Source organism: Lactuca saligna, chromosome 6 (assembly GCF_052625555.1).
Source record: "Lactuca saligna cultivar CGN05327 chromosome 6, ASM5262555v1, whole genome shotgun sequence".
NCBI lineage: Eukaryota > Viridiplantae > Streptophyta > Magnoliopsida > Asterales > Asteraceae > Lactuca > Lactuca saligna.
In genome coordinates, this window is record NC_136422.1 from 97475888 (window position 1) to 97500470 (window position 24583).

At 37.5% G+C, this 24583-nt stretch overlaps 1 protein-coding gene across 1 annotated transcript; it reads left to right on the forward strand.

The window, feature by feature from the left end:
- The first annotated feature begins 1104 nt into the window (after window positions 1-1104).
- On the forward strand, window positions 1105-5836 carry PLL1 (poltergeist like 1). The gene is made up of 4 exons (XM_078959604.1): window positions 1105-3054; window positions 3751-3864; window positions 4902-5166; window positions 5413-5836. Exons 1-4 carry the CDS (start codon window positions 1276-1278, stop codon window positions 5535-5537), a joined length of 2283 nt encoding a protein of 760 aa, XP_078815730.1. The 5' UTR covers window positions 1105-1275; the 3' UTR covers window positions 5538-5836.
- Window positions 5837-24583: the final 18747 nt, after the last annotated feature.

Here is a 24583-nt window from a genome sequence, read left to right on the forward strand (position 1 = left end):
GTAATCATATATGATTAATCATATATTACAATTTGTAAATAAATATTATTAGTCATATATGTTTGTATGTTTGTAATATATGATAAATCATAAATTACAACATATAATAACATATGATTATGCAATGTAATATATGATTACACATGATCAATTATGTATTTTGTTTACAACTGAGTAAAAAATTAGAATGAACTTTCTAAATTATAATGCAATATGTAATATTAAAAGAATTATTTTTACCTTGAACGTGAATCGTATTATGAAGCTCTTGTTGTTGATTTTGATAAGTTGAAATTAAATCGATTTGTTCATCATTACGAGATGGATTGATTTCAGCCTCGATAGTATCACTTGCAATCAATTCGTCAATTTCTTTTGAATACATGTATGAAAATTGATTTTAATTCAATATTCAAATGCTTTGACGCTCTCTTTAATTACGATGATGAATTTAATGTGCTTGTTTCTTCAATTTGAGGATTATATATTGTATTTTGAAAATATGAACTGATGTTCTATTTCGGTCGTTTGCTTGATTTATAGATGCTTATTAATTTGATAACAGATTCAGTAAAAATATGAACTTTAAGATGAAATTGAATGAATTGCGAAAGTTGGATGATTAGATCATTGACACTGAGAATTAACGATTTAGCAATAAGAATTTTTTTGTTTGATAATCTTATTTCAAATAAGAAGGAAGATATATCCTTTCCAAAAACAAAAGTGAAATTTACTACTGTACTCGTGCATAATTTCACATTTGATGGAAGTTGAAGTTAGAATATATATTGGCTTAGTATTAATTATTTATTTATTTATTTATTTATTTTAATCTTAAAGGAACCACCCCATATATAGTCTTTGACTTTTTTTTTTCTTTGGTTATATTTGTGAAAATAAAGGAATAATAAAAAATGCACTTTTTTTTTTTTTTTTTTTTTTGATATATTTGTTAAAAGAGAGGAATAGCAAAATTTGAAAACGCATTCGAATATCAATCCTTCTCACACTTTTCTTTAAAAAAAAACAATAAAATAATAGAAAAATCAAACACATAATTTTCTTTCTCTTTCAACACAAAAGTCTCCCCCCTTCTCTCTCTCCCATTTTCATCAGCCCGCAAAAACATTACAAAAAACACACAAAACAGAATAAAATACACCAGCACTTTCTCTCTCTAAAACCACCACTTTCTCTCTCTATACTTCCACACACTTTCTGTGTGGGAACAAATCTGCTGCAAACCAGCAAGACTGGCGTGAATCAAATGTGATGGGAAGTGGATTCTCGCAACATCTTCCCTGTTTCAATCCGACAGCAGCAGCGAAGCGGCGGCGTGAACAGCCGGAGCTGATTTTTACGCCCGCCGAACCATTAGACGAAACCCTAGGTCACTCCTTCTGTTACGTCCGTTCTTCAGCTCGCTTCCTCTCTCCTACTCACTCCGATCGCTTCATTTCCCCCTCGCAATCTCTTCGATTTTCGCCATCGCATGAATCATCGTCGTCCAGGTCACGGCAACCTGGCGGAGTGCCGGAGACAGGATTCAAAGCTATTTCTGGTGCCTCGGTGAGTGCTAACACATCCACTCCCCGGACTGTCCTTCAGCTGGAGAATATTTACGACGATGCCACTGACTCTGTTGGTGGTGGGATTAAGTCCAGTATAGTCAATGGCTTTGAAAGTACATCGTCGTTTAGTGCACTTCCGCTTCAGCCAGTTCCGCGAGGTGATGCTGGGACGGCATCTTCAGGTCCGATGGAGAGAGCTTTCTTTATGTCTGGTCCGATCGAGCGTGGGGCCCTATCCGGTCCCTTGGATTGTAACATCGGCTCAGATTCAGGTAACAGCAATAGGGTCCCTTTCTCTGCGCCTCTGAATGGTGGCATTTATGTTAAGAAGAAGAGAAAGAAGGGGATTCCTGGAATGCGGAAGGCGTTTCATCGGAACTTCCCTCCACCTTGGGTGGTTCCCGTCCGGAACTTTGTAAGCAGTCGGAAGGAAAATACAAATGCATCCGGGCGTGGGCGAGATGAGTTAGATATGAAAACCGAGAGTGATGTTCAGTGGGCTCTGGGGAAAGCTGGGGAAGATCGAGTACATGTGGTCGTGTCTGAAGAGCATGGCTGGCTGTTTGTTGGGATTTATGATGGATTCAATGGTCCTGATGCTCCTGAATTTTTGATGGGAAATTTGTATAAAGCTACGTATAAAGAGCTTGAGGGTTTGTTTTGGGACTCTGAGGAAGCTCAATCTTGTCAACAAATGCAACATGAGGAAGAAGCAGCCAAGATTATTCCAACCGAAACCGAAACAGACACAGACACCGTTGGTAACATGAAGAAGGTAACATTTCAATCAGGAGGGGAAAACGAGTCAAGAAGGAAGAGATTATGGGAATACCTTGCCCAGGAAGAACCCGAAGATGGTCTTGATCTTTCTGGCTCAGAAAGATTTGCCTTTTCTGTAGACGACGCACTTAATATAAGCAAAACCACTTCAGGAGGTGTTAGCAAGCGATCAATATTGCTATCAAAGTTGAAAAACGGGTTCAATAGGCATAAAGAAAGTGGTAGATTGTTTGCTTGGAGGTTAGGTCTGGATGCGAAAGAGCACAAGGAAGTGGAAAACCAAATAGAGGAGAGAAGTAATCCTGGAAGAGGTTGTAGGATGAAGAAAAATGGTCCAGTAGATCATGATTTGGTTTTGAAAGCAATGTCAAGGGCTTTGGAAGTCACAGAGCTTGCATATCTTGACATGACTGATAAGGTTATGGATCAATATCCTGAACTTGCTCTTATGGGTTCTTGCTTACTCGTTGCATTAATGAGAGATGAGGATGTATACGTGATGAATTTAGGAGATAGTAGGGCGATTGTTGCCCAACATGAAGAGCCTCAAGAAATTGGTTCATCAGGTGATAGTGGGGCTGTTGTTGAGGGTATTATTGAATCAAAAGATGCTCTTGATTGTTTACATGATGCTCCTGCTCCTGATATGAAGTTGATGGCTTTGCAACTATCTACTGATCACAGCACGAGCATTGAAGATGTAAGTTGACCATTCTTTCTTGACCTTAAAACTTATCAACTGTTTAAAATCTATACAGATGTTATATCTGCTTCAATAACCTATTATGTGTTCAACTTTTTCAATAAGCTATATCAATCAGTTAAACCAATTTAAGTGTTTTGATGGAATCTTTCCCAAATCTTTGATAATTTAGAGCAATGTAGTTTGATGGCCCTTTTTTTGGTGTATAAAATAAATAGTTATCGACTGTTTACAATCTTATGCTGTAGACAATCAATTAAATAAGTTAGAATTTCCTTATCGTAGTAGACTAAGTAAAACAAAGTGACCTAATATATTCTTTTCTTAGCATCATCAGCTTTTGATTCTTTTTTTAAAACTCAAGAAAAGAATAAGGTTGAGTGGTTGACCTAATGGACTTATCATTATTCTAAAGCCACCTTTTTGTTAACCCAATTTGAGAGAGAGAGAGAGAGAGCTTGACATTCTTCTATAATAAAATTGGTATTGGATATTTTTCTTGTTAGATGTTTGTTTCGTAAACAGATTTTGCTTGTTGTTTCTGACCTTATAAATATTATAAAAAACTATGGTTTCTATCTTGCTATTACACTAACTCTTAAGGTCAACATGCCCTAAATCACTTTCTGACATTTATGTGTTATAGATAAGATAAATGGCCCATGATATAACAAAATCTTGTTAATATTGCAGGAAGTGACAAGAATAAAAAACGAGCATCCAGATGACAACCAATGTATTGTCAATGGTAGGGTAAAAGGGCGTCTTAAGGTTACGCGTGCATTTGGGGCTGGATTCCTTAAAAAGGTTAGTTTTTTTTTTTGGTTCAATCTTTATTTTTTTTTCTTATTTACACAATCAACTGTGACATTTATTTATTGTGGTCAAATTACATCTTGCTTATATTGCATGTTTAGAGGGTTAATAAATAAATACTTGTAAGCTGTTAAAACTTAAGAAGTAGTAAAAATGTAGCATTCGCATGTTTGGTTATTTTACGAGGTTAATAAATACTAGTAAAATTTGATATATTAATTCAATGTTTGTTGGTAGTATGCGTTATGCGAATAATAAGTATAACAGAATCAGAGAATAAATGGAATGGTTCATGCCAAAATGGAATTATTTATTTATTTTTGGTTTGATGGAATGAAATCGACCATTGCTGAAGGAATCCGATTCCTTACATTCTATTAATTTTTATTCCTTAGTTGGGGGTGTTTATTTTCATTGCATCAAAGGAATGAAAAGCTGCAAGATAACCTGATTTTATTTATGCAGATTTTGATGACACAAGGATTTACTAAAACAATTTCACAATTATAATTTTTAAAAATAACTAGAAACTATATTTTTTTTTGTTAAATTATTATCTAGGTTTTAATGAATCTTTAATATGTTTAAAGAAATAATTCATTACTTTTAACCGATAAAGTAGAGCATACATTGTATTTGCATATAATGTAAAAACTCCATTTAAAGATTCAGCCCATTCGTTCAGATTCCATCCAACCAAAACAGATCATTAATGTTTCCCTCTGCTTCATCTTCTAGTAATATATAATTCTAATATGCTGATTTTACTTCGAACACCATAACCTGGAAGTTATGTTTTTTTTTTTTTTTTCTCTCTCTACTTTGAAAAATGTAGCGAATTTTAGCAATGAAAAGGAAAAACTGAAAATTGGTACATTGCTGCAATACAGAGAAATGAAAATAGGATGCGATAAGAAAAGTAGATTGGTATTTGTTAGAATTAAGAAGCTATGGCCTATGGCTATGATTATACAGTATTTATTATCATAATATCTAATGAGTGTTAATATATAAATGGATATGATCAGCCAAAATGGAACGATTCATTATTGGAGATGTTCCGGAATGAGTACATCGGTACCGAACCATACGTGTCATGTGAACCATCAGTTCGGCACCATCATTTGTGTCCGCGTGATCAGTTTTTAGTTCTTTCATCAGACGGGTTGTATCAGTATTTTAGCAATCAAGAAGTCGTTTCTCATGTTCAAAATTTCATGGAAAAGTTTCCCGATGGTGACCCTGCTCAACACCTCATCGAGGAGCTTCTCTTACGTGCTGCCAAAAAAGCCGGTAAGTAATTTCTCTTTCTTTCTTTTTTTTTTTTTTTTTTTTTTAAAATTTTTTTTTGCTTCATCAATAATAGCAACATACTTGTGTTTTTTGTGTAAAGATGAAGATTTTTCAAAATCCAGTGTTTTACTTTGTAAGAATAATCCATGGTAGAAAGAGTATATATAATAAACAAATGAATGAAAGTACGTTGCTGTTGCTGTTTCTTTTTCTTTTCCCTTTTGTGTTAACACACAGCTTTCACAGGGATGGATTTGCATGAGTTGTTAGACATCCCACAAGGTGACCGTAGGAAATACCATGATGATGTCACGGTCATGGTGATTTCTCTAGAAGGGCGAATATGGAAATCATCGGGAAAATATCTGTGAAACAACCATTGTAAAATGTATATCCATCTGTAATTTTGCATCTTGATGTTGATGTGAGGCCAGGCCTGTGGGGCCCACAAGATCACGTGTCACAAGGGCACATGTTTATAGGGTTGAATGCGTCAATAGCCCAATGGGAAGGCCAAGAAGGATGCCCCAAGAATTGGTTAGATGGAGGGAAAGATAACTTTTTTTTTTTTTTTTTTTTTAGATGAGGGTTGGGGGTGGTAAAGAATGGACATTTCTCATTTCATGTTTAATTATTGTTATTATTAATATTATTATTTTTTGTTGTAGTATTTTTGCATAGATGGGAAATCTTGTTGGCAAATCATTTATCATATCTTGGTGGAAAAGTACATCAACACTTTTGCTATTTTCTCATATTTTAATGGTCAAAAGTCAGTACATTGATCGATCATAATGGGTTTTCGTGGCAAAGAACCTAAACTATTATTAGGCAAAAAGCATGGGAACATGAATTTTTCTGATCATGATTTGGTTAAATTTGATTTATTTTACGAATGTAATTGATTTTAGACTAGTGATAGTGATGTATTTGGTTATGGGATGGTTATGATCTTCAAATGGTTGTAAATGATATTTATTGTTAGGTATTCCGTGTTCGAACAATAAAAATATAAGTAAAAATGTGAGGCGAAATAAAGAACTAACAAAATAAGGGTGACTCTGTTCGTCCATATGATAAGTTTATTTATTTCTTAATAATGTTTACATTTATATTGAGATTCAAGATATGTATTTGATTTTTGATCATACAGTGGTCAAGTATTGGATTTTGATGTTGTAACTTTACTTGGTCTTAATAGCGGCTACAATCTCTAGAAGCAAACAATACACCAAGGAATGGTGTTTTAGGTAATCACTTGGTGGGGTGGCTGAAAAATAAAGTTTATTCTTTTAAATAATATTTACAAATTGATTATAATATTATAAGGTAAAAGATACCGTAACTTTGAACGAATTGGAAAAAGAATAGTATGGTGTTTTAGGTAATACATTGACAAATACAAAAAGTGATGTCGACTATTATGGTCTATATGATAATGAAATCTTTTTTATCAACTAGATACGTATTCGGTATTCACGATTCACGAACGTTATTTACTTAGCAAATTACAGTAAAGATCAACATAATAATATTGTAGATCATTAACAAAGTAGATATATGAGTTTGCAATTTGATAAATCTATGGAAATGAAAAGCCGAAGAATACCAACCACCTCGCACCTGAAAAATAAAGGATTGGTCTCATCACAAGGACACATGACCAACTTCAAATAACCACCTCGATAAACTTATTCCACGTGTTGAAAGGCTCCAATGTTCAAATATATGGATTAATCCAATTAATTCATATATTAATTTATTATATATTAACTAGAAATAATATTGTTTAATCAGAAATTAATTAGAATTAATTGGATTAATTAAAAACAGAAGGATTAAATGTGATAATGTTCAAAACTTGAGCATTGATTAATTCTAGAATCTCCCATAAAGGGAATGGTTTCTAGAGATATTCTTGGTGTTCTAAGGAAGATTGAAATGCCTTAGGGGGGAAACAATGACGTAAGGATTACTTAAAATAAATCTGCTTTACATATAACCTTTCTAACATCTATATAAACCCCTAAGGGTTTAGAATTTCAAAATTCATATCATTCTAGGAGCTTAGATTTGAAATTCTTCATTCTCTCCCCTTATCCTCTATAGCTTCCAATTACTAGGATTTGGATGTGAGCCATTAGAGGCACGAGACTTCTGATGTTTGTTTTTTTTAAAGACAAATCAAGAAGGAATACTTGTTTGAGTAAATTACACGAATGGTCCCTATGATTTGTGGTAATTTGCAAGTTTGGTCCCTAACTTATTTATTTTTAACTTGGAAGATCCCTACTATTTTTTTAGTTACGCGCTTGGTCATTACTGTTTATTTCAGTTATGATTGGTTTCTGTTTTACCTAAAAAGACTATCATTTAAATAGAAAAAAATGGTGGCGTTTGTATGTTAAGGTGAGGGAGGTGGGGTTAGGGTGTGTTTATTTAAATAAATTAAAAAATCAAGGGAAAAAGAATCTTTTTAGGTAAGACACAGACCAAGTGCGTAAAAAAAAAACCAAAAAGTAAGGACCTTTCGAATTAAAAAAATAAGTTAGGGATAAAATATACAAATTACCTTAAACCATAGGGACCATTCATGCAATTTACTCTATTTTTTATTTTCTATAATAAACAAAATGTATGTTTTATAATAACCCTTTCATAATTTCAAAAATAACAATGTACGTTAAGGGTTGTTGATATTCAACTGTTTGTTGCAAATCGTAGTGCGAATATTGATTCTTTAGGTTGCATGTGAACTTAGGGTTTAAGTTTTTCCGCAAAAATAAGATTTTTTGTAACCTATAAAACCCAACAATGGTATCCGAGCTATTGTTCTCATTGATCTTATATAAAGTTGAATAGATCAAAATTAGGGATTATAGAAACTAAACCCTAAGGAGACAATTTTCGAAAATCCCTAGGGTTCTTGAAAGCCTACCCTCCACCCTCATATTTTTGATTTTAGCAAGGGTTTTAAAACCCTAGCCTCCTTTGCCCATTTTCGAAAATTAAGGTATTTCATTTAGGGTTTACCTTGTTTCCTTATTTGTTATTTTAAAAGCCTTAAAATTTAAACAATTAAAACCTGATAAACCCTAGCTTATTTATGAAAATTAGAAGACTTATGATTAAGATTAAATTTGAATTATTTTATTATTTGGTTAGTTGTAAATAATTATTTAATCAATAATGGTTTAATGAATTCAATTAATTGTTTAATTAAAAGATAAAGATTGAATCAAAATTGGTTTATTTTTATATTAAATTAATTTTTATATTAATTTCAAAAATTTAAATTTAAACCTAGTATTTTAGAAAAGTTTTAAAATACACCCTATACTATATATAATTAAAAGTTTAATATATATATATATATATATATATATATATATATATATATATATATATATATATATATATATATATATATATATATATATATATATATATATATATATATATATATAAAGACAAGTCAGTTAAATCGCTAGTACGTCTCATTCAAGAAACCATATTATAAGGAGAGTTTAAGGAAGCAACCTATAAAATGACCGCCATTGGGTATCCACTCTTACCCACTGCTCTCTTGTATGGTGTAGAGTTATTAGCCGAATAGATTTGATAGGACATAATATTATTAATAAGTATGATGATATAAAGTAACTAAACTATCTTTATAAAATCCCACCCTAGTTACTTTAGGAAAATATGAAAAATATGCTAATCCATGAAAACGCATATCATGCTTTATATGTCGTTAGTAAAGCGTTTGTGGTTAACCGACACACTAACGACATATAAATTCTTCACTTCAATTCAGTACCTTTGTATATCAAAGACATGAAATCAATAGTTCTATTTAACTATAATAGGTATAGTTAAGGATTACTACTCATTTCTACTATTACCATGATACCTACTAGAATTGGTATAGTTGTGAGTCAATACATGATAAATACTATACAAAAAGAATACTATATACTATACAAGAGAACTGTAACGTCATAAAATTTCCAACCAAAAAAAAAATTTCATTTTTACAACCATTAAGACATGAGCAATTAATTTAGATTTCCAAAATAACGTTGTAGTCTCCAACGATTACATAACAAAAGATAAAATAGTTTTCCCTGAGTGTGTGTACGATCACGCTGGCGCCTTCCCACGGTCCTCACTCGCACCTGAAACACATAAGCAACAACTGTAAGCATAAAGCTTAGTGAGTTCCCAAAATACAACATACGCACATACGCCTTTCCAGGCCTTGACCTTCCGGTCCATGTATTTCAGGGGACTTCCGTCCCGACTGGGTAAACCTTCCGGTCCTACCCACATCAACCTTCCCAGTCCATATGACCACGCCTTCCGGCCCATATCAAACATATCATACATGTCACATATAGAAAATAACTTAACACACATAAAGCATATATTCCGTATCATAATCGACCTTCCGGTCACATAGTCAAAACCCTTCCGGTTACAGTATAGTGAGAAGACTCACCTCGTATGCCTTGCTAAACTGCTACCCGTAAATCCTGGAATCACTCGGGCTCGAACCCTCGAGCTGAAATCCTCCTACGATATAAATCTATAATTATTACTTGTACCACTAAGGTGGACCATTCAACTCAAGTCAACACCGGTTGACCCGGTCAGCAGTCTTTAGTTAATTTGGACTAGACTCGGCGAGTGCACAATAGTGACTCGGCGAGTCTACGCGTTTTTACCAACTCTCAAGAATTTTCCCTTTGACTCGTCGAGTACTCCCCTGACTCGACGAGTTCCACCTGGGCCTGAATCGCAGGGTCACCGCGACTCAACTCGCCGAGTCTAAGGCCAACTCGGCGAGTCCCATCCTGACTCGGTCCACCTGTCAAAACCTTTCCAACTCTCTGCGACTCACTGAGTCGCTCACAACTCGGTCCAGTCTACACACAAGATGGTCTCAAGGACAATCTTCAAGTGACTCGTCGAGTCTGTTCTTCAGACTCGGCGAGTCCATGCCATGCACCAGCTAAAACTGGCTCTTGCGGTCAGATCCGTTCCATAAATACATAGATCTGGCCTTCCCAAGCTTATTTGCCACGTAAAGTCTCAGTCTTGGTTGCCATGCAATGCATACAAGGCTTATTTTGAAGAAACAACCTTCAATATGGCAAGTATAGCTTCTAACTCAAATGGATGGGCATAAAGCTTGTCATAAGGGGTCTCCTGGACCTGCTAAAGTCCAGATCTAGGTTCCATGTCTCCATGGGACCTCTCATACTTCTTATTCAAGCCAAGAAAGGCAAGAAGAAACCCTAGATTTGGCCCATCAACACAAAACACGAAGATTGGCTCAGAAAGTTACCTCAAGAAGACCCCCTTGATGAAATGGCAACAGATCTAAGCTCCCCAACACTTCAAGCTTGCTCCTCTCCCTCCTTTCCTTGCACCAACACACAAAATGAAGAACAAGAGGCCTTCAAACACACACACAAGGGCTTACAGACGTATGGAGGCTCTTAGGGTTCGAGGTGGCCGCATATGAGGGCCATAAGGTCCTTTAAATAGAGCTTAGGGCCGGGGAATTAGGGTTTCATTAAACAGCACGGACTCGTCGAGTCCATCCCTTGGACTCGCCGAGTCCGGACGCGAACCCCCGCTAAAAACCGCGACCCGACTCGACGAGTTCAACCACTAACTCGCCGAGTCCCCTCACAGAATGCCAAAAATATAAGGAAATGGAGATACCTGGGGATCCGGGCTGTTACAAGAACACTCGACACATTATAACAGAAAATACAGTATACCATATACAAGAGAATATACTATAATTAGAACGTGGCATACTACTTCCCGATACGACACTTCATAGAGGTATCACCGTGTAACCAGAGTCTCCTGGAGGGAGAGTGGACATTGTGTGTATAGATCTATACGGGACAGACACTCCTACATCCCGACTGCTAGCTACAGTCCGAGCCGACTAGGCCCAGGGGTGACAAAATGTCACCATTCCACATATGACTCGGAGGGTCATCAATTATTCGATCGTGAATCAGCATGGTTACATACGAGTTCACATTCAGACCTTTAATTAACACATTAAGAACTAAAGGAAACACAGATTTCCCCAAGGTGTATCTTACATTTAATGCTACCAAGAGTCTGCATTTTCATTACATTAAACCGGCAGTGTCACTACTGGGAGTAAAACATTATTTTCCCAATTACTTTATATGAATGAAGTCTAAAACTATATTTTCATACTGATAGTTTCACCAGGAAAACTTTTACTTTTTCAAAGGGTCAAACATATAAACAACCGGGTCTTGGTAGAAGACTACTTTTACTAGAAAATATAGGATTTTCTAGGGAACACACTAATTCCAAACATTGATATCAATTATTATACTACATGGTTGTAAACATTTTTATACAAGCAATGACACTAAATACTTATGAACTCACCAGCTTTATGCTGATACTCACTTTCAAAATAACTTGTATTCTCAGGTCATCAGTAGACACGTACACATGCAGCTTTTGAGAAGATGGAGTACATACAAGACCCATCTTTTATTTTGATTATACTTTTGGTGTCTTATAAACTGTATAAAACACGCTTGTATTACAAATTATTATATTAATGCAATGGATGTTGTTGCTTGTCTTTACTATTATGCATTGTTATGATACTGTACATGATATCCTCCACCCCAGAACGTTTCCACCGTTCTCGGTTTTGGGGTGTGACAGATTGGTATCAGAGCATTGTTTATAGTGAATCAAGTATATCAACCCAAAAAAGATATACAAACTATAAACACATCGGGATTAAAACACACTGACCAAGAATATATACTTTTAAGTAATAAAATATTTAACTAAGTATATATGTACATCCATTCATACAAAGGGTCAGTATCATACTACAACAGAACAAAAGTATTAAGATTATTGAACAACACAATTAGGCTTAGAGACATATAGTCAAATCTGGGTGGAGGTAGCCTGATCAACTACATTTTCCTAGGAGTGACTAGCATGTGCCTAAGAGTGGTTGTGGTGTTGCAACAAGTCTAAAAAAAACTTACCAACACTACTACAAGAACATTAGAACAAGAATACTATAGGAGTATTCTGCATTACTATAGATTACCTATGTGAGAACTAAAAAGGTCTCTATCAAGTAGGTCAATAGTCGTTAAGTGGATACGTTAAGGTTATATGAAATTCAGGTGTTATAGACTCAGAATCTGTGATCTTTGCGTCATTTCCTGTCCTTGTTTGGTTGTGGATTTTGAGTTAGGACCACTTATTCGAAGGACTATCCTACTTCAATTTCATATAACTAATATACACTACACAAGTATTGAGATAACTAATAGAGATCATCTAATAATTATCTTAAGTAGTATGTCTATTTATATAAGATTCTTATACCCCTTTTCTCGCGTAGATTTCATGGCTGGATTCCATCATCATGGCGACCCGTACTTTCCACCCCACGACAATGCTGGATGGCTTGAAGCAGATTTCGCTGATGAGCACCAAATCCCTTTGGATGATCATCACGCAGAAGGCTTCTCGTATGGATCTGACTCCGAGCCCGAAGTCAACAACCTACCCCAAGTAGGTTAAGCCCCAATTAACAACCCCCGACCAACATTTCAGGGTCCCACACCCTTGTGGGCAACAAACTTGAATCGCTGGAGCGATGAACAAGGTCAATACTTACCCTACAATGGGGATCGAAGCTTCTACAACATAGGCGAGGGTGGCTCGGCTGATCGAGCCCTACCCATCATAGTCCGTAGAATTGCTCGGAACGTGGAGCAAGGTCGAGTAGCAATCGGCCGAATTGTGGAGATTGATGCCAACACTGGTGTCAACACGGTCTGCATTCGCCACCTCGAAGAGGTGATAGAGAGGACCAGAAGGACTAATGAGACTCTGCATCAACAGCTAGCTGCCTCACGAGCTGAAGTCATAGAACTTCGAGTTCACAAGAGGGCTCATGAGAGACACCTCCAAGAAGTGGTCCGTCAGATGGAAGACCTTAGGGTTTGCCCGAGGAATTCCCATCACTGTTAAAAGATGTCTAGCACATCTTTTCTTTTGACTAAGGAATAGCCTTTCGTATTTGCGCTTCATGAAACACTTGTCTGTAAAATATTCCTATCTTTGAGTACACTATGTAGTCTACTAAACTGTCAAACATTTTCCCTCATATGGTTTGATGTAAGGCCTACTGTTAGGCCTTTTTTCCCGAACTTATTTACATTAGTAATACCAGTAATACTGATAGTTATCTAATCTATTGGAAAAGTCTATACTCTTATGTTTCCCTACTCTGTGTTATGACTCTATCTGACAGTTAAACTATGACAACTTATTCCATGAAACACTCTCATCATACTTACAATCGATTCTCACTGTTGTCAAGATTTTCTTTAAACTTTCAGTAGAAGATGCCTCCCCGAAAGCGTCCGACCAGAAGCACGCCTGCGAATCAAACTCCACCACTACCCCCTCCTCCGCAGTTCGACGCGGTGATGTTCCAGGCAGCTGTAATTGCAGCTGTGACCACATCTATGGCCCAAGTAAATTCTGGTGATGCAAGTGAAGCTGGAATGGGCACCAACTCTAGACATGGTAAAATCCACTCACATACACAGGGATGTACCTATAAGGATTTCATGAGCTGCAAACCCACATACTTCAATGGGACTAGAGGAATCTTTGCGCTGTCCCAATGGATTGAAAGGACTGAAGCCATCTTCGAGATGTGCTTGTGCCCTGAAAAGAGCAAGATAAAGTTCGTAGCTTGCACCTTCACCGAAAGGGCCTTAACGCGGTGGAATGGCCATGTCAAATCACTCTCCTTGGTAATAGCCAACGCCATGGGCTGGGACACACTGAAAGACCTTCTGACAAGGGAGTACCGACCTAGGGGTGAGATTCAGAAACCCGAGGAGGAACTCTGGAACCTCAAGATGAAAGGGACTGACATAGTGGCTTATACGCCCAAGTTCTGCGACCTAGTAACTCTGTGTCCTAACATGATCCCCACTGAGGGCAAGAAAATCGAACGATACATCTGGGGTTTAGTTCCCCTGTATCGAGGGAACGTTTTAGCATCACGCCCTATGACCTTTGATAGTGCCAAGGAATTGGCCCAAAGGTTGATTGATCATGAAGCTCCTTACACTCGATCAACAACCACGACGGTTGCCACTGCACCGACCAAAACATCCGACAACAAGAGGAAGCGGTGGGACCAAAAGAAGGGCAAGTCAACTCAATCCTCTTCCAAGAACCAACAGACTGTGGCTGTCCATGCTGGCAGTACTCCTGCTACCCCTGTACCAGCCAAAACATATGCAGGGAACCTACCTAAGTGCACCAAGTGCTCTTTCCATCATCACGACCCCTGCCGTGAAATCCACAGCACTAACTACGACTGGAAGGGCCATATCGCCCGGTTTTGCTGGACACCGCCCAAACCCATTTCTCAGGTCCCCAGTTCTGGAGTAAGCCAAGCCTGCTATGGCTGTGGAGAAGTAGGGCACTTCAAAAGAAACTGTTCGGAAGCTGGGAATACAGGAGGAACAGGGAGACTACTTGCTATTGGCCACAATGAAGCCGTAGTAGACCCCCATAGTAGTCACGTGTACGTTCCTTCTCGATAACTCTTATGCTTGTATCCTATTCAATAGTGGGGCAAAAAGAAGCTTTGTAAACCAAAACTTTAAACACTTACTCAAACTAATGGCAAGACGGAGAGTTCTAACGAAATCTACATAGGTTGTACCCTCACGTTAGATAATCACTCATTTCCAATCGACCTCATACCAGTATCGATCAAGAGTTTCGATGTCATTGTGGGCATGGAATGGTTGAGTCTCCATCGTACCGATATCATGTGCTTCGACAAAGCCATCCGTATAAACCTCCCAAATAACGAAACCTTGATGATCTACGGAGATAAACCCACTTCGAGCCTTCGTATCATCTCAAGTGTTCAAGCCCAGAAGTACTTGCGTAAGGAATATCGTGTATTCCTTGCACACATTGTCGACACGAGCCAGAAAACAAAAGATCTAAAAGACTTCCCCATAGTACGCGACTTCCTCGGCGTCTTTCCAGAAGAGCTACCAGGTTTACCTCCCCAACGACAGGTCGAGTTCAGGATCGACTTAATTCCAGGAGCTACCCCCGTAGCAAAATCGCCCTATCGTCTAGCGCCTGTTGGGATGCAAGAACTGTCCGGTCAACTTAACGAGCTGCTCAACAAGGGCTTTATAAGACCAAGCTTCTCACCCTGTGGAGCACCGGTCTTGTTCGTAAAGAAGAAAGATAGATCGTTCCGTATGTACATCGATTACAGAGAACTCAACAAACTGACGGTCAAAAATCGTTACCCTCTTCCTCGTATAGACGATTTATTCGACCAACTGCAAGGGGCGAGTTAATTTTCCAAGATTGATCTAAGGTCCGGGTATCACCAGTTACGAGTGCTTGAGGAGGATGTACCGAAAACAGCCTTCCAAAATCGTTACGGACACTACGAGTTCATAGTGATGCCGTTCGGACTGACCAACGCACCCGCAATATTCATGGACTTAATGAAAAGGGTGTGTCGTCCCTACTTGGATCAGTTCGTCATCGTCTTCATTGATGACATACATATCTACTCTCGAAGTAAGGAGGAGCATAGCGATCATCTATGACAAGTCGTGGAAACCCAACGATCGGAGAAGCTATACACGAAGTTCTCTAAGTGCGAATTTTGGATCCGAAGAGTCGAATTCTTAGGACACGTGGCTAGCGAAGAAGGAATCCACGTGGACCCATCCAAAGTTAAAGCTATTGAGAATTGGTCAGCATCGAAGATGCCTACATAAATTCGCCAATTTCTAGGCCTCGCTGGCTATTATCGCAGGTTCATACAAAACTTCTCTCGAATAATGAAACCCCTTACAACATTGACCCAGAAAAGCGTGGCCTTTGACTGGGGAGAGAAACAAGAGAAGGCATTCCAAACCCTGAAACGAGCCTTATGCACCGCACCGATACTATCCCTCCCCGAAGGGATATAAGATATCATGGTATATTGCGATGCATTAAATCAGGGGCTAGGTTGTGTTATGATGCGACGAGGTAAGGTCATCGCCTATGCCTCAAGACAGCTGAAGACCCACGAGGTCAAATACACCACACACGACCTCGAATTAGGAGCGGTTGTGTTCACTCTGAAGATTTGGAGACACTACCTTTATGGTACGAAGAGCACTATCTTTACAGAACGCAAAAGGCTACAACATATATTCAACCAAAAGGAGCTCAATATGAATATTCTGGTCGAAGGGTCAAGTCATTAACAATGACTATCCATTCGCATCTATCCGCACAGATTAAGGAGGCTCAGCTTGAAGCCTTGAAACCTGAAAATGTAGCGGGAGAATCCTTGCGAGGAATGGAAAAGAACCTAGAAGTTAAGGGTGACAGAGCCTTATATCTCATGAACCGAATCTGGACACCACGATACGGTGGCTTTAGAGACTTGGTCATGAAGGAAGCACACAACACTCGATATTCTGTCCACCCAGGTTCAGATAAGATGTATCTGGATCTCAAGAAATCATACTGGTGGCCTAACATGAAAGCGGAAATCACTACATTCGTGAGTAAATGCCTTACTTGCACCAAGGTCAAGGTCGAATACCAGAAACCATCCGGTCTACTCCAGCAACCGAAGATACCTGAATGGAAGTGGGAGCGGATCACTATGGATTTCATAACCAAGCTACCCAAGACAATGGGTGGGTTTGATACCATATGGGTCATCGTCGATAGATTGACCAAGTCCACATACTTCCTGCCCATCAAGGAATCGGACAAGATGGAGAAACTCACAAGAACATACATTAGGGAGATCGTACGACTGCATGGTGTTCCCATATCTATTATCTCTGATAGGGATAGCAAATTCACTTCATGATTCTGTCAGTCACTGCAAAGCTTCTTAGGAACGAGGCTGGACATGAGTATAGCCTACCATCCGTAGACCGACGGACAAAGTGAGAGAACTATCCAGACCTTAGAAGATATGTTGCGAGCCTGTATGATCGATTTTGGGAAGGCGTGGGATACCCACTTACCCTTTGTCGAGTTTTCCTACAACAATAGTTATCACATGAGCATCAAGGATGCTCCATTCGAAGCCCTCTACGGCCGAATGTGCCGGTCCCCTCTGTGCTGGGCTGAGGTGGGTGACACTTAGTTAGCTAAAGGATGAGGACCTGACAACACTCTCACGGGTCCAGAGATCATTCGAGAAATGATAGAGAAGATCGCTCAGATTCGTGAACGATTGAAAGCCTCTAGAGACCGACAGAAAAGTTACGCCGACAAACGAAGAAAACCCTTTGAGTTCCAGGTGGGAGACTGAGTCCTTTTGAAAGTCTCACCTTGGAAAGGCTTGATACGCTTTGGAAATCGTGGAAAACTAAATCCAAGATACATAGGGCCTTTTGAGATTCTCGCTAGATTGGCCCCGTAGCTTACAAACTCAATCTATCCCGCGAGCTCAGTAACATACATCCTACCTTCCACATCTCGAACTTGAAAAAGTTCCTACCCGACGAGACTCTTCTAATCCCACTCGACGAGATCGAGATCAACGAGAGACTCAACTTCGTGGAAGAACCTGTAGAGATTATGGACCGAGAGGTCAAACGAACGAAACAAAGCCGCATCCCAATTGTGAAGGTTCGCTGGAACACCAAACGATGACCGGAGTTCACTTAGGAGCGCGAAGATCAAATGAAACTTAAATATCCTCATATTTTTGCTTAGTTATTGTGTAATAACTTAGTTGTTTGAACTCTAATTTCGGGACGAAATTCCCTCTAACGGGAGGATGATATGACAACCCGAAATTTTCATTTGTATAATTTCTACAGTCAAACACTTCAAATATTAGTCAAAAACATTCCAGTACATTTTTGGCCGGTTTTAAGCCCGTTTGGGTGTTTTATTTTAAATTCATCAAACGATTTAAATAAAAGGAAGTGTCGTTATTAGTGAGGTATAACAAGAAAAACATACAACACCTTAGCAAGGTGTTTACGGCCAAATAAGTAGTGTTTGGGCTGTAAACACCATTTTCCCAAGAACTCATACATATAGCATTAGTTTACTCCCCACCCTCTCATTCTACACTTCCAACTTCAAGAACACCCAACTTTTCTCTCAACTATCAAAGGAACATTTCTTCAAATCCGCCAAAATGTAAGTGTTTTCTTCCTAAATTCGTTCATACAACACTTAATCTAGTGTTTATACATCATTTCATCCATGGATTCTTGGCTTTTACATAGATCTTCAAGTGATCTTCAAAACACCAAGAACACCAAGTACACACTAGTGTTCTTGGGTCTTAAGCACTCTCACTAGCTTCCTATAAGTAAGTATACTCTTCCTAACTAGTTATTTGCTTCGTGTGCTTATAAATCCATGGAATGAACACCAAAAATCCCCAAGAACATGAGTTTATGGTTTGGGGATCCCCCAAAACTGTAAACACCCCCAAAGGGTGTTTTATGCCCCTAACACCTTCTAATGCTTGGACAAGGGGCTAGAAACTTGCATGCATGATCTAAGAACCACAAAAAACGAAAAGGATGAAGTGGCCAAGAGTTTACGGCCGTGAACCCAAGGGTTTTTGACCGTAAACTCCCATGGAGTGGTCTAAAGGCCGCAAACTCCAAAGGGGAGCCATTTCGAGCCCTAACCACTTCCTAAGCCTTTGATTCAACCCTAGAGCACTTCTATGTGAAGCATGAGGCCTTAAAACACATAAATACACCATTCCCATGAGTTTACGACCGTAAACTCATGGGGGAAATGGTCCATGAACCGTAAACACCCCTAAGGGTTACCATTTGAGGAGTAAACTCCAATGTGAGGCCATACTCTCCTTAGGTACAACCCTTAGAACTCCTAGCACTTGAAACAAAGTGTTTTCATGCATTAGAGTGTCTTTACTTACTTAATTAGTGATTAAATAACTAATTAGATACATTTATGTATCACTACATGTTACATAGGATACGGGTATGTGTTCAAATCCTCACTTGACACCTAGCATCCAACCCGACACTTCCATCCACTCCACTCACTACAGGTAAGTTCATACCCCTTAATCAACCTTTTAATTATTTTTAAATGCTTTTATGGGGAGGGGGATTATAGAAACACACACACACACACACACACATATATATATATATATATATATATATATTCCATTAAGAATATGTGTTTTTATACTTATAAAAAAACATAAATAACAAAGTACATTATGTGAGAATAAAGTATGAAACTGATATATATATATATATATATATATATATATATATATATATATATATATATATATATATAACACTTTAAATTCAATTGTGTATTATTAAATCTTATTAAATTTTAAGGACGTATAGTACTTAATATTAGTTTAATATTGAAGTTCATAAATCACTATTATAAATAATCTTAGAATTAATCTAAATATTCAAATTTTAAATTTCTATTTAAATAATATTAAATTAATACACATTTAAATATTTAAATTTAAATTATCCATTTAAAAATTATTTATTTCAGGTAAATATTAAGATACTCACTATTAGGTAATATTTATCTTATATAATGCTGTTATCCAAAATTCCATAATCTTCAAGTTTGAAATCAGTAATGAAAATAACTAGAAAATCCAAATACGTTAGAACGTCCTGTGCACGCGGCTAGCAGGTTTCTGGTTTTTGATTTTCTTATTATAAATTACAAACAAGATTAATCAAATCAATTTGGATTACAGAGTGTAAGTAATCATGAACTAAGGATCTGATACCTTTGTTGGGTTTTCTATGCATCTTAACACTTAATCGTGTGTATTGGACACATAAAAAAATCCTATGTGTTCATACAACCTAAGGATCTAAGTTTCATGCTATGATTGCTAACGAACTAAAACATGAAGAAAATACAATTACATAATCTTATGATGCCAATGATCTTCACAATTGAGATCTTGTCCTCCTCAACGTTACTTGGGTGAGAGGACCCAAAGCAAAATCGCTATAATAGCATCAAACCCATTGAACACCAAAGAGAGAATAAAATAACTAGGAGAATGGTCACTCTTATAAACCCAAAGAGGGATAGAAATTGTCCCTTATAGAGGGATGAAGAGAATTCATGAATTTTTCAAGCCAAGGTGCAAGGAATTATGAGATCCCTATAGCCTTATTTATGGCCTTGTATTCTTTCTTAGTTTTGTCTCCCATCACATTTGGGAATGAGACCAAATTCATAATTCTTATCTTTTAGGATTATGGAATATTCCAATTAGTTAAAATTTAACTAATTGATATTAAAACTTCAATTAATTAAAACTATTTAATTAATTTCTAAAATATTTCCAAATAGTTTTTAATTAATTGTTAAACCATAATAAATAATAAACTAATTTCTTATTTATTCATTCTACTCAATTTGGATCGTAAGGGAAACCCAAAAAGACCTAATTACTATTAGAAATTACCAATAGTTAATGCGTTTGGACACTCTATGCAATAGATATAACACCCAATTTCTGGTTTGTGGTATATCTCTTGATCTTCTTTAGGTTAAGTTTGAATTAGGGTTTTGGATGGGCCACGGTGGGATTTCTTGGTGAACATGATGCAAGCCATGTAATTAAGTCGTTGCATTGTTGTTGCCAAAGTCCAAAACCTAGATCTTAGGTATTGATCCCTATTTATTGGTGCTATCTTTTACGATCCACTATTTTCTAGCCTCCATCTCCAAAACATAACCTAGCCTCCGTTTGGGCCTTTGAGAGTTTTTGGTGTGTTTTATTTAGAAAAGAAAGCTCCTTAGTGTTTAAGATTGGTGTTGGTGTTCATTTCCAGCTTAAGAATTCACCTTCTAGTCCCTTTTATTGCATTACAAGTCTCAAAGATCCTTGATTTATTCGAGTTCATCATTAAATCTAGGTTTCCATTTGGTTTTTGGTTATTTGAGATCATTTTGGTTTGATTTCTTTGAGTTTGAGCAACTCTAGAAACTTAACATGCAAGAGATCATGTTTGGGACCTTTTGGAAGAAGAATATGTGTATGCTTGTGTCATTGTTGAACCGTGCACAGGGTTATGAGCTTAAATGGACTAAGTAAAGTTTGAGTTGTAGGTTTCATGATATCTATCCATTAGAATGGATAAAGTTGGAAACTTTATCCATTATTTCACGGAAAAGATTCAGATTTATAGATCTAAACCTTAAGATGAAGAGATTAAGGTGCTATTTATTTTTCCTAAATAACCTCTTCTGACCACTTATTGTTGTGCCGCACAGCACACGTGCAACACTTGGCCCTTTGCAACTATTTGTTTTTCAGAAGACTTCTGACTTAAAATTTTTTGCGTGTGTGCTGCGTGGCGCAACACTAAACCATCTGCTTCAAACCTCTTCACACTTTACATTAACTTACTGCAGCAGTCTGCAAATGTTAAAAAACAAAATACTTTTTATTTCATGCTGTAGACGTTTAGTCTACCTCTTCTGCTACAGAGGGTTGCAGAGGTGGTCTGCAGACTTCAAGCATTTTTGCTTCGAAAAAACAAAACCACCTAAGTGTTTAATGAGAAATGGGTTCTACCGGGGTATCACGATGCGAATGTTTGAATGGATTTTCGTATGTTTTTTTATTTAGTGATCGTGATGCGACCAGGGTAGTAGTTGTAATATGGGGCCATTGACCATTGATGTTGATAGTTGAAATTTTTTCCAGTTTGACGAAACTTAATGATTTTAGGATTTAGACTAAGGTTAAACCTTTGTTTGGTTTAGGCAGTTCATATAGCTAATACTACGTGACTTCGAGTAGTTGGGATTTTAGCTCTTTCATTTAGGTTACTTTTCTCATTATATTACTTATGTCATGGATCCTCAGTGTATTGGATGCCTGTGTAATACTATGAAATGTTAGTATGCTTAGTTAGACTAGACGGGTCTTGATTATGGATTGTGATATGAGGCTTATTTCTTATTATCTTGTTGATTGGTTTGTTTTGTGCCTTGTTGGGTTGATGTCAAGATCAGGTTAGGCCATGAGTCGAATATTGATTGATGGGTTGATGAAAAGAATAGAACTTTCCATAAGAGAAAGAGTACTCGATCGGGATGATAGAGAGATTAGAATTGGTTGTGAGCTAAAGAGACCCTGTAGTTGCATGTATATTTATTATTGTGATGTTTGTGATATTTTGTGGAACTTAATAAGCTTTGCGCTTACAATTGTGGATTAATTTTTTTTTCAAGTACTTCCTCTGATTGGGGAAATTCTCTAGCTTTACCACATCGTACATGCACTGTTGTTGGTAGTTTTTGAGATTTCTGCATGAATATGTTTAACACTTTAATTTTTGGATACATTGATTCATGGCTTGTAAATTACGGTTTTTATGATTTTTGGATACTTTGATTTTTGGATACATTGATTCACTTTTAAAAATAAAAATTTTTATCTTCGGTTTTGTAACATCCGAATTTCCAGGTATCATAATTGAAGTATTTACTGTTGAGTTAAGAAGAGGGACTTGACGAGTTGACGCCTAAACTCGTCGAGTAAGGTTGCGACTGATGACTCAGATTAATGAATGGACTCGACGAGTCGGTGAGTCGAGTCGACAAGTCCGTGCTGTTGGCAGAAACCCTAAATCTTTGGGCCTGAGCCCTATTTAAAGGCACTTATGGCCTTCAATTGCGTCTACCTTTCCAAAAGAGAGAACCCTAGCGAGATTGAGTGTGTAGAGTGAGAGAAAGAGCTATATTGAGCTATTTGGTGTGATTTTGCAAAAGAGGAGAATAGTTCCACCAATAGGGACCAGAGGAGGTTGTTGTTTTGAGTTATTCAAGCAAGGAGCTTCATTCTGAGGTACCAAATCGAACCCCTTTTCTTCCTTATTTGGTAGATTCCATTTTTGGGGTTAGGGCTTGAATCACTTCATTTTTGGGGTTTTCAATGCCTCAAACCCCTCTTGCAAGCTTGTGTTATAGATCTGGACCTTTCTAGGTCCAGAGAGTCCCAAACATCCAACTTTATGCAGTCCCATTAGAGTTTTGAATCTAGGTTGTCATTTTAATAGTTATTCCATCAAATAGAGCTTGATGTGTGGTGTGTGGACATAAAGATTGAACCTTTACATGACTTTTGGGTGTTAGAAGGTCGGATCTATAGGTTATAGAATCAGATTTGACCTCATAAGGTCAAATGAGTGTTTCCATGGAGGAAACTCGCCGAGTCCATGAGAGAACTCGACGAGTCGGATCAGGTTGCCCTGCGATTCATGATCAGTGGTAACCCATCGAGTGAAAGGTTAACTCGACGATTCGAGTAAGGCCTTAAGAGGATTCAAAGGACACGCATGGACTTGCCGAGTCACCCGAGTGCACTCGACGAGTCTGGTCAAAGTTGGACCGTTGACTGAGTTGACTTCAGTTGACCTTACGGTTGGTCAAACTGATTTAAGAGTGGTCAGGGAGGGGTATAATAGTCTTCTACCCATTCTTAGAGAGGAGGATGTAAGGAGTGTATTTATTAGAGATGTTATCATTTTGATAGGCAGAGGCTAGATCGTGGATTCAAGCACGAGAGTTTTCTAGACATCTTACGAGGTGAGTCTTCTCACTATACATTACCTAGAGTGGTATCTATGTGCAGACCGGAGGGTCTTATGTGTTATGTGCTTGCTTGATATTATGTTCTATGTGATTTATGTATGCTATGTGGTATTAGACCGGATCGGAGGGTCCAACGATTTAGACCGGACCAGAGGGTCCAACGAGCTACAAGACTGGAGGGTCCTGCTGAGACACATTGACTGAAGGGTCTTACTGAGTTATAGACTCGAGTGGCTTATGTGTTGTATGTGGTATTTTGGGGAACTCACTAAGCATTTATGCTTACCGTGTTATGTGATATGTGTTTCAGGTACTAGCGATGATCGCAAGAAGGCCCCGACATGATTTGTACACACTGACAGAGGATTTTGTATTTCAGATTCTGGGATATGTTTTACCGTGATAACATTTGATACACTTGAGTTTGAGATGATTTATATGAGATATGTTATGTTTGAAAAATGAAAAATTGTTTTAAATTTTCACACCGTTATAAGTTTTGGTACCTTACAATTTTTGTTTTGTTTCTTGGAGTTTCAAAAACTACATCGTTGAAATATTTTTTAGTAGTGTTTTATGGACCTTCTGATGTGAATAAAATCCTTAAATGTGTCCCGTTTTTCCCATGCAAGTTGATTTCCGGACTCATTTTCGATCTAGGATTAGATATTTGTAAGTG

Coding starts and splice junctions, on each gene's coding strand:
- PLL1 (XM_078959604.1), top strand. CDS start 1,276: ATGGGAAGTGGATTCTCGCAACATCTTCCCTGTTTCAATCCGACAGCA. Junction 3,865..4,901: donor GGGCTGGATTCCTTAAAAAG/GTTAGTTTTTTT, acceptor GGATATGATCAG/CCAAAATGGAACGATTCATT. Junction 5,167..5,412: donor ACGTGCTGCCAAAAAAGCCG/GTAAGTAATTTC, acceptor CAGCTTTCACAG/GGATGGATTTGCATGAGTTG.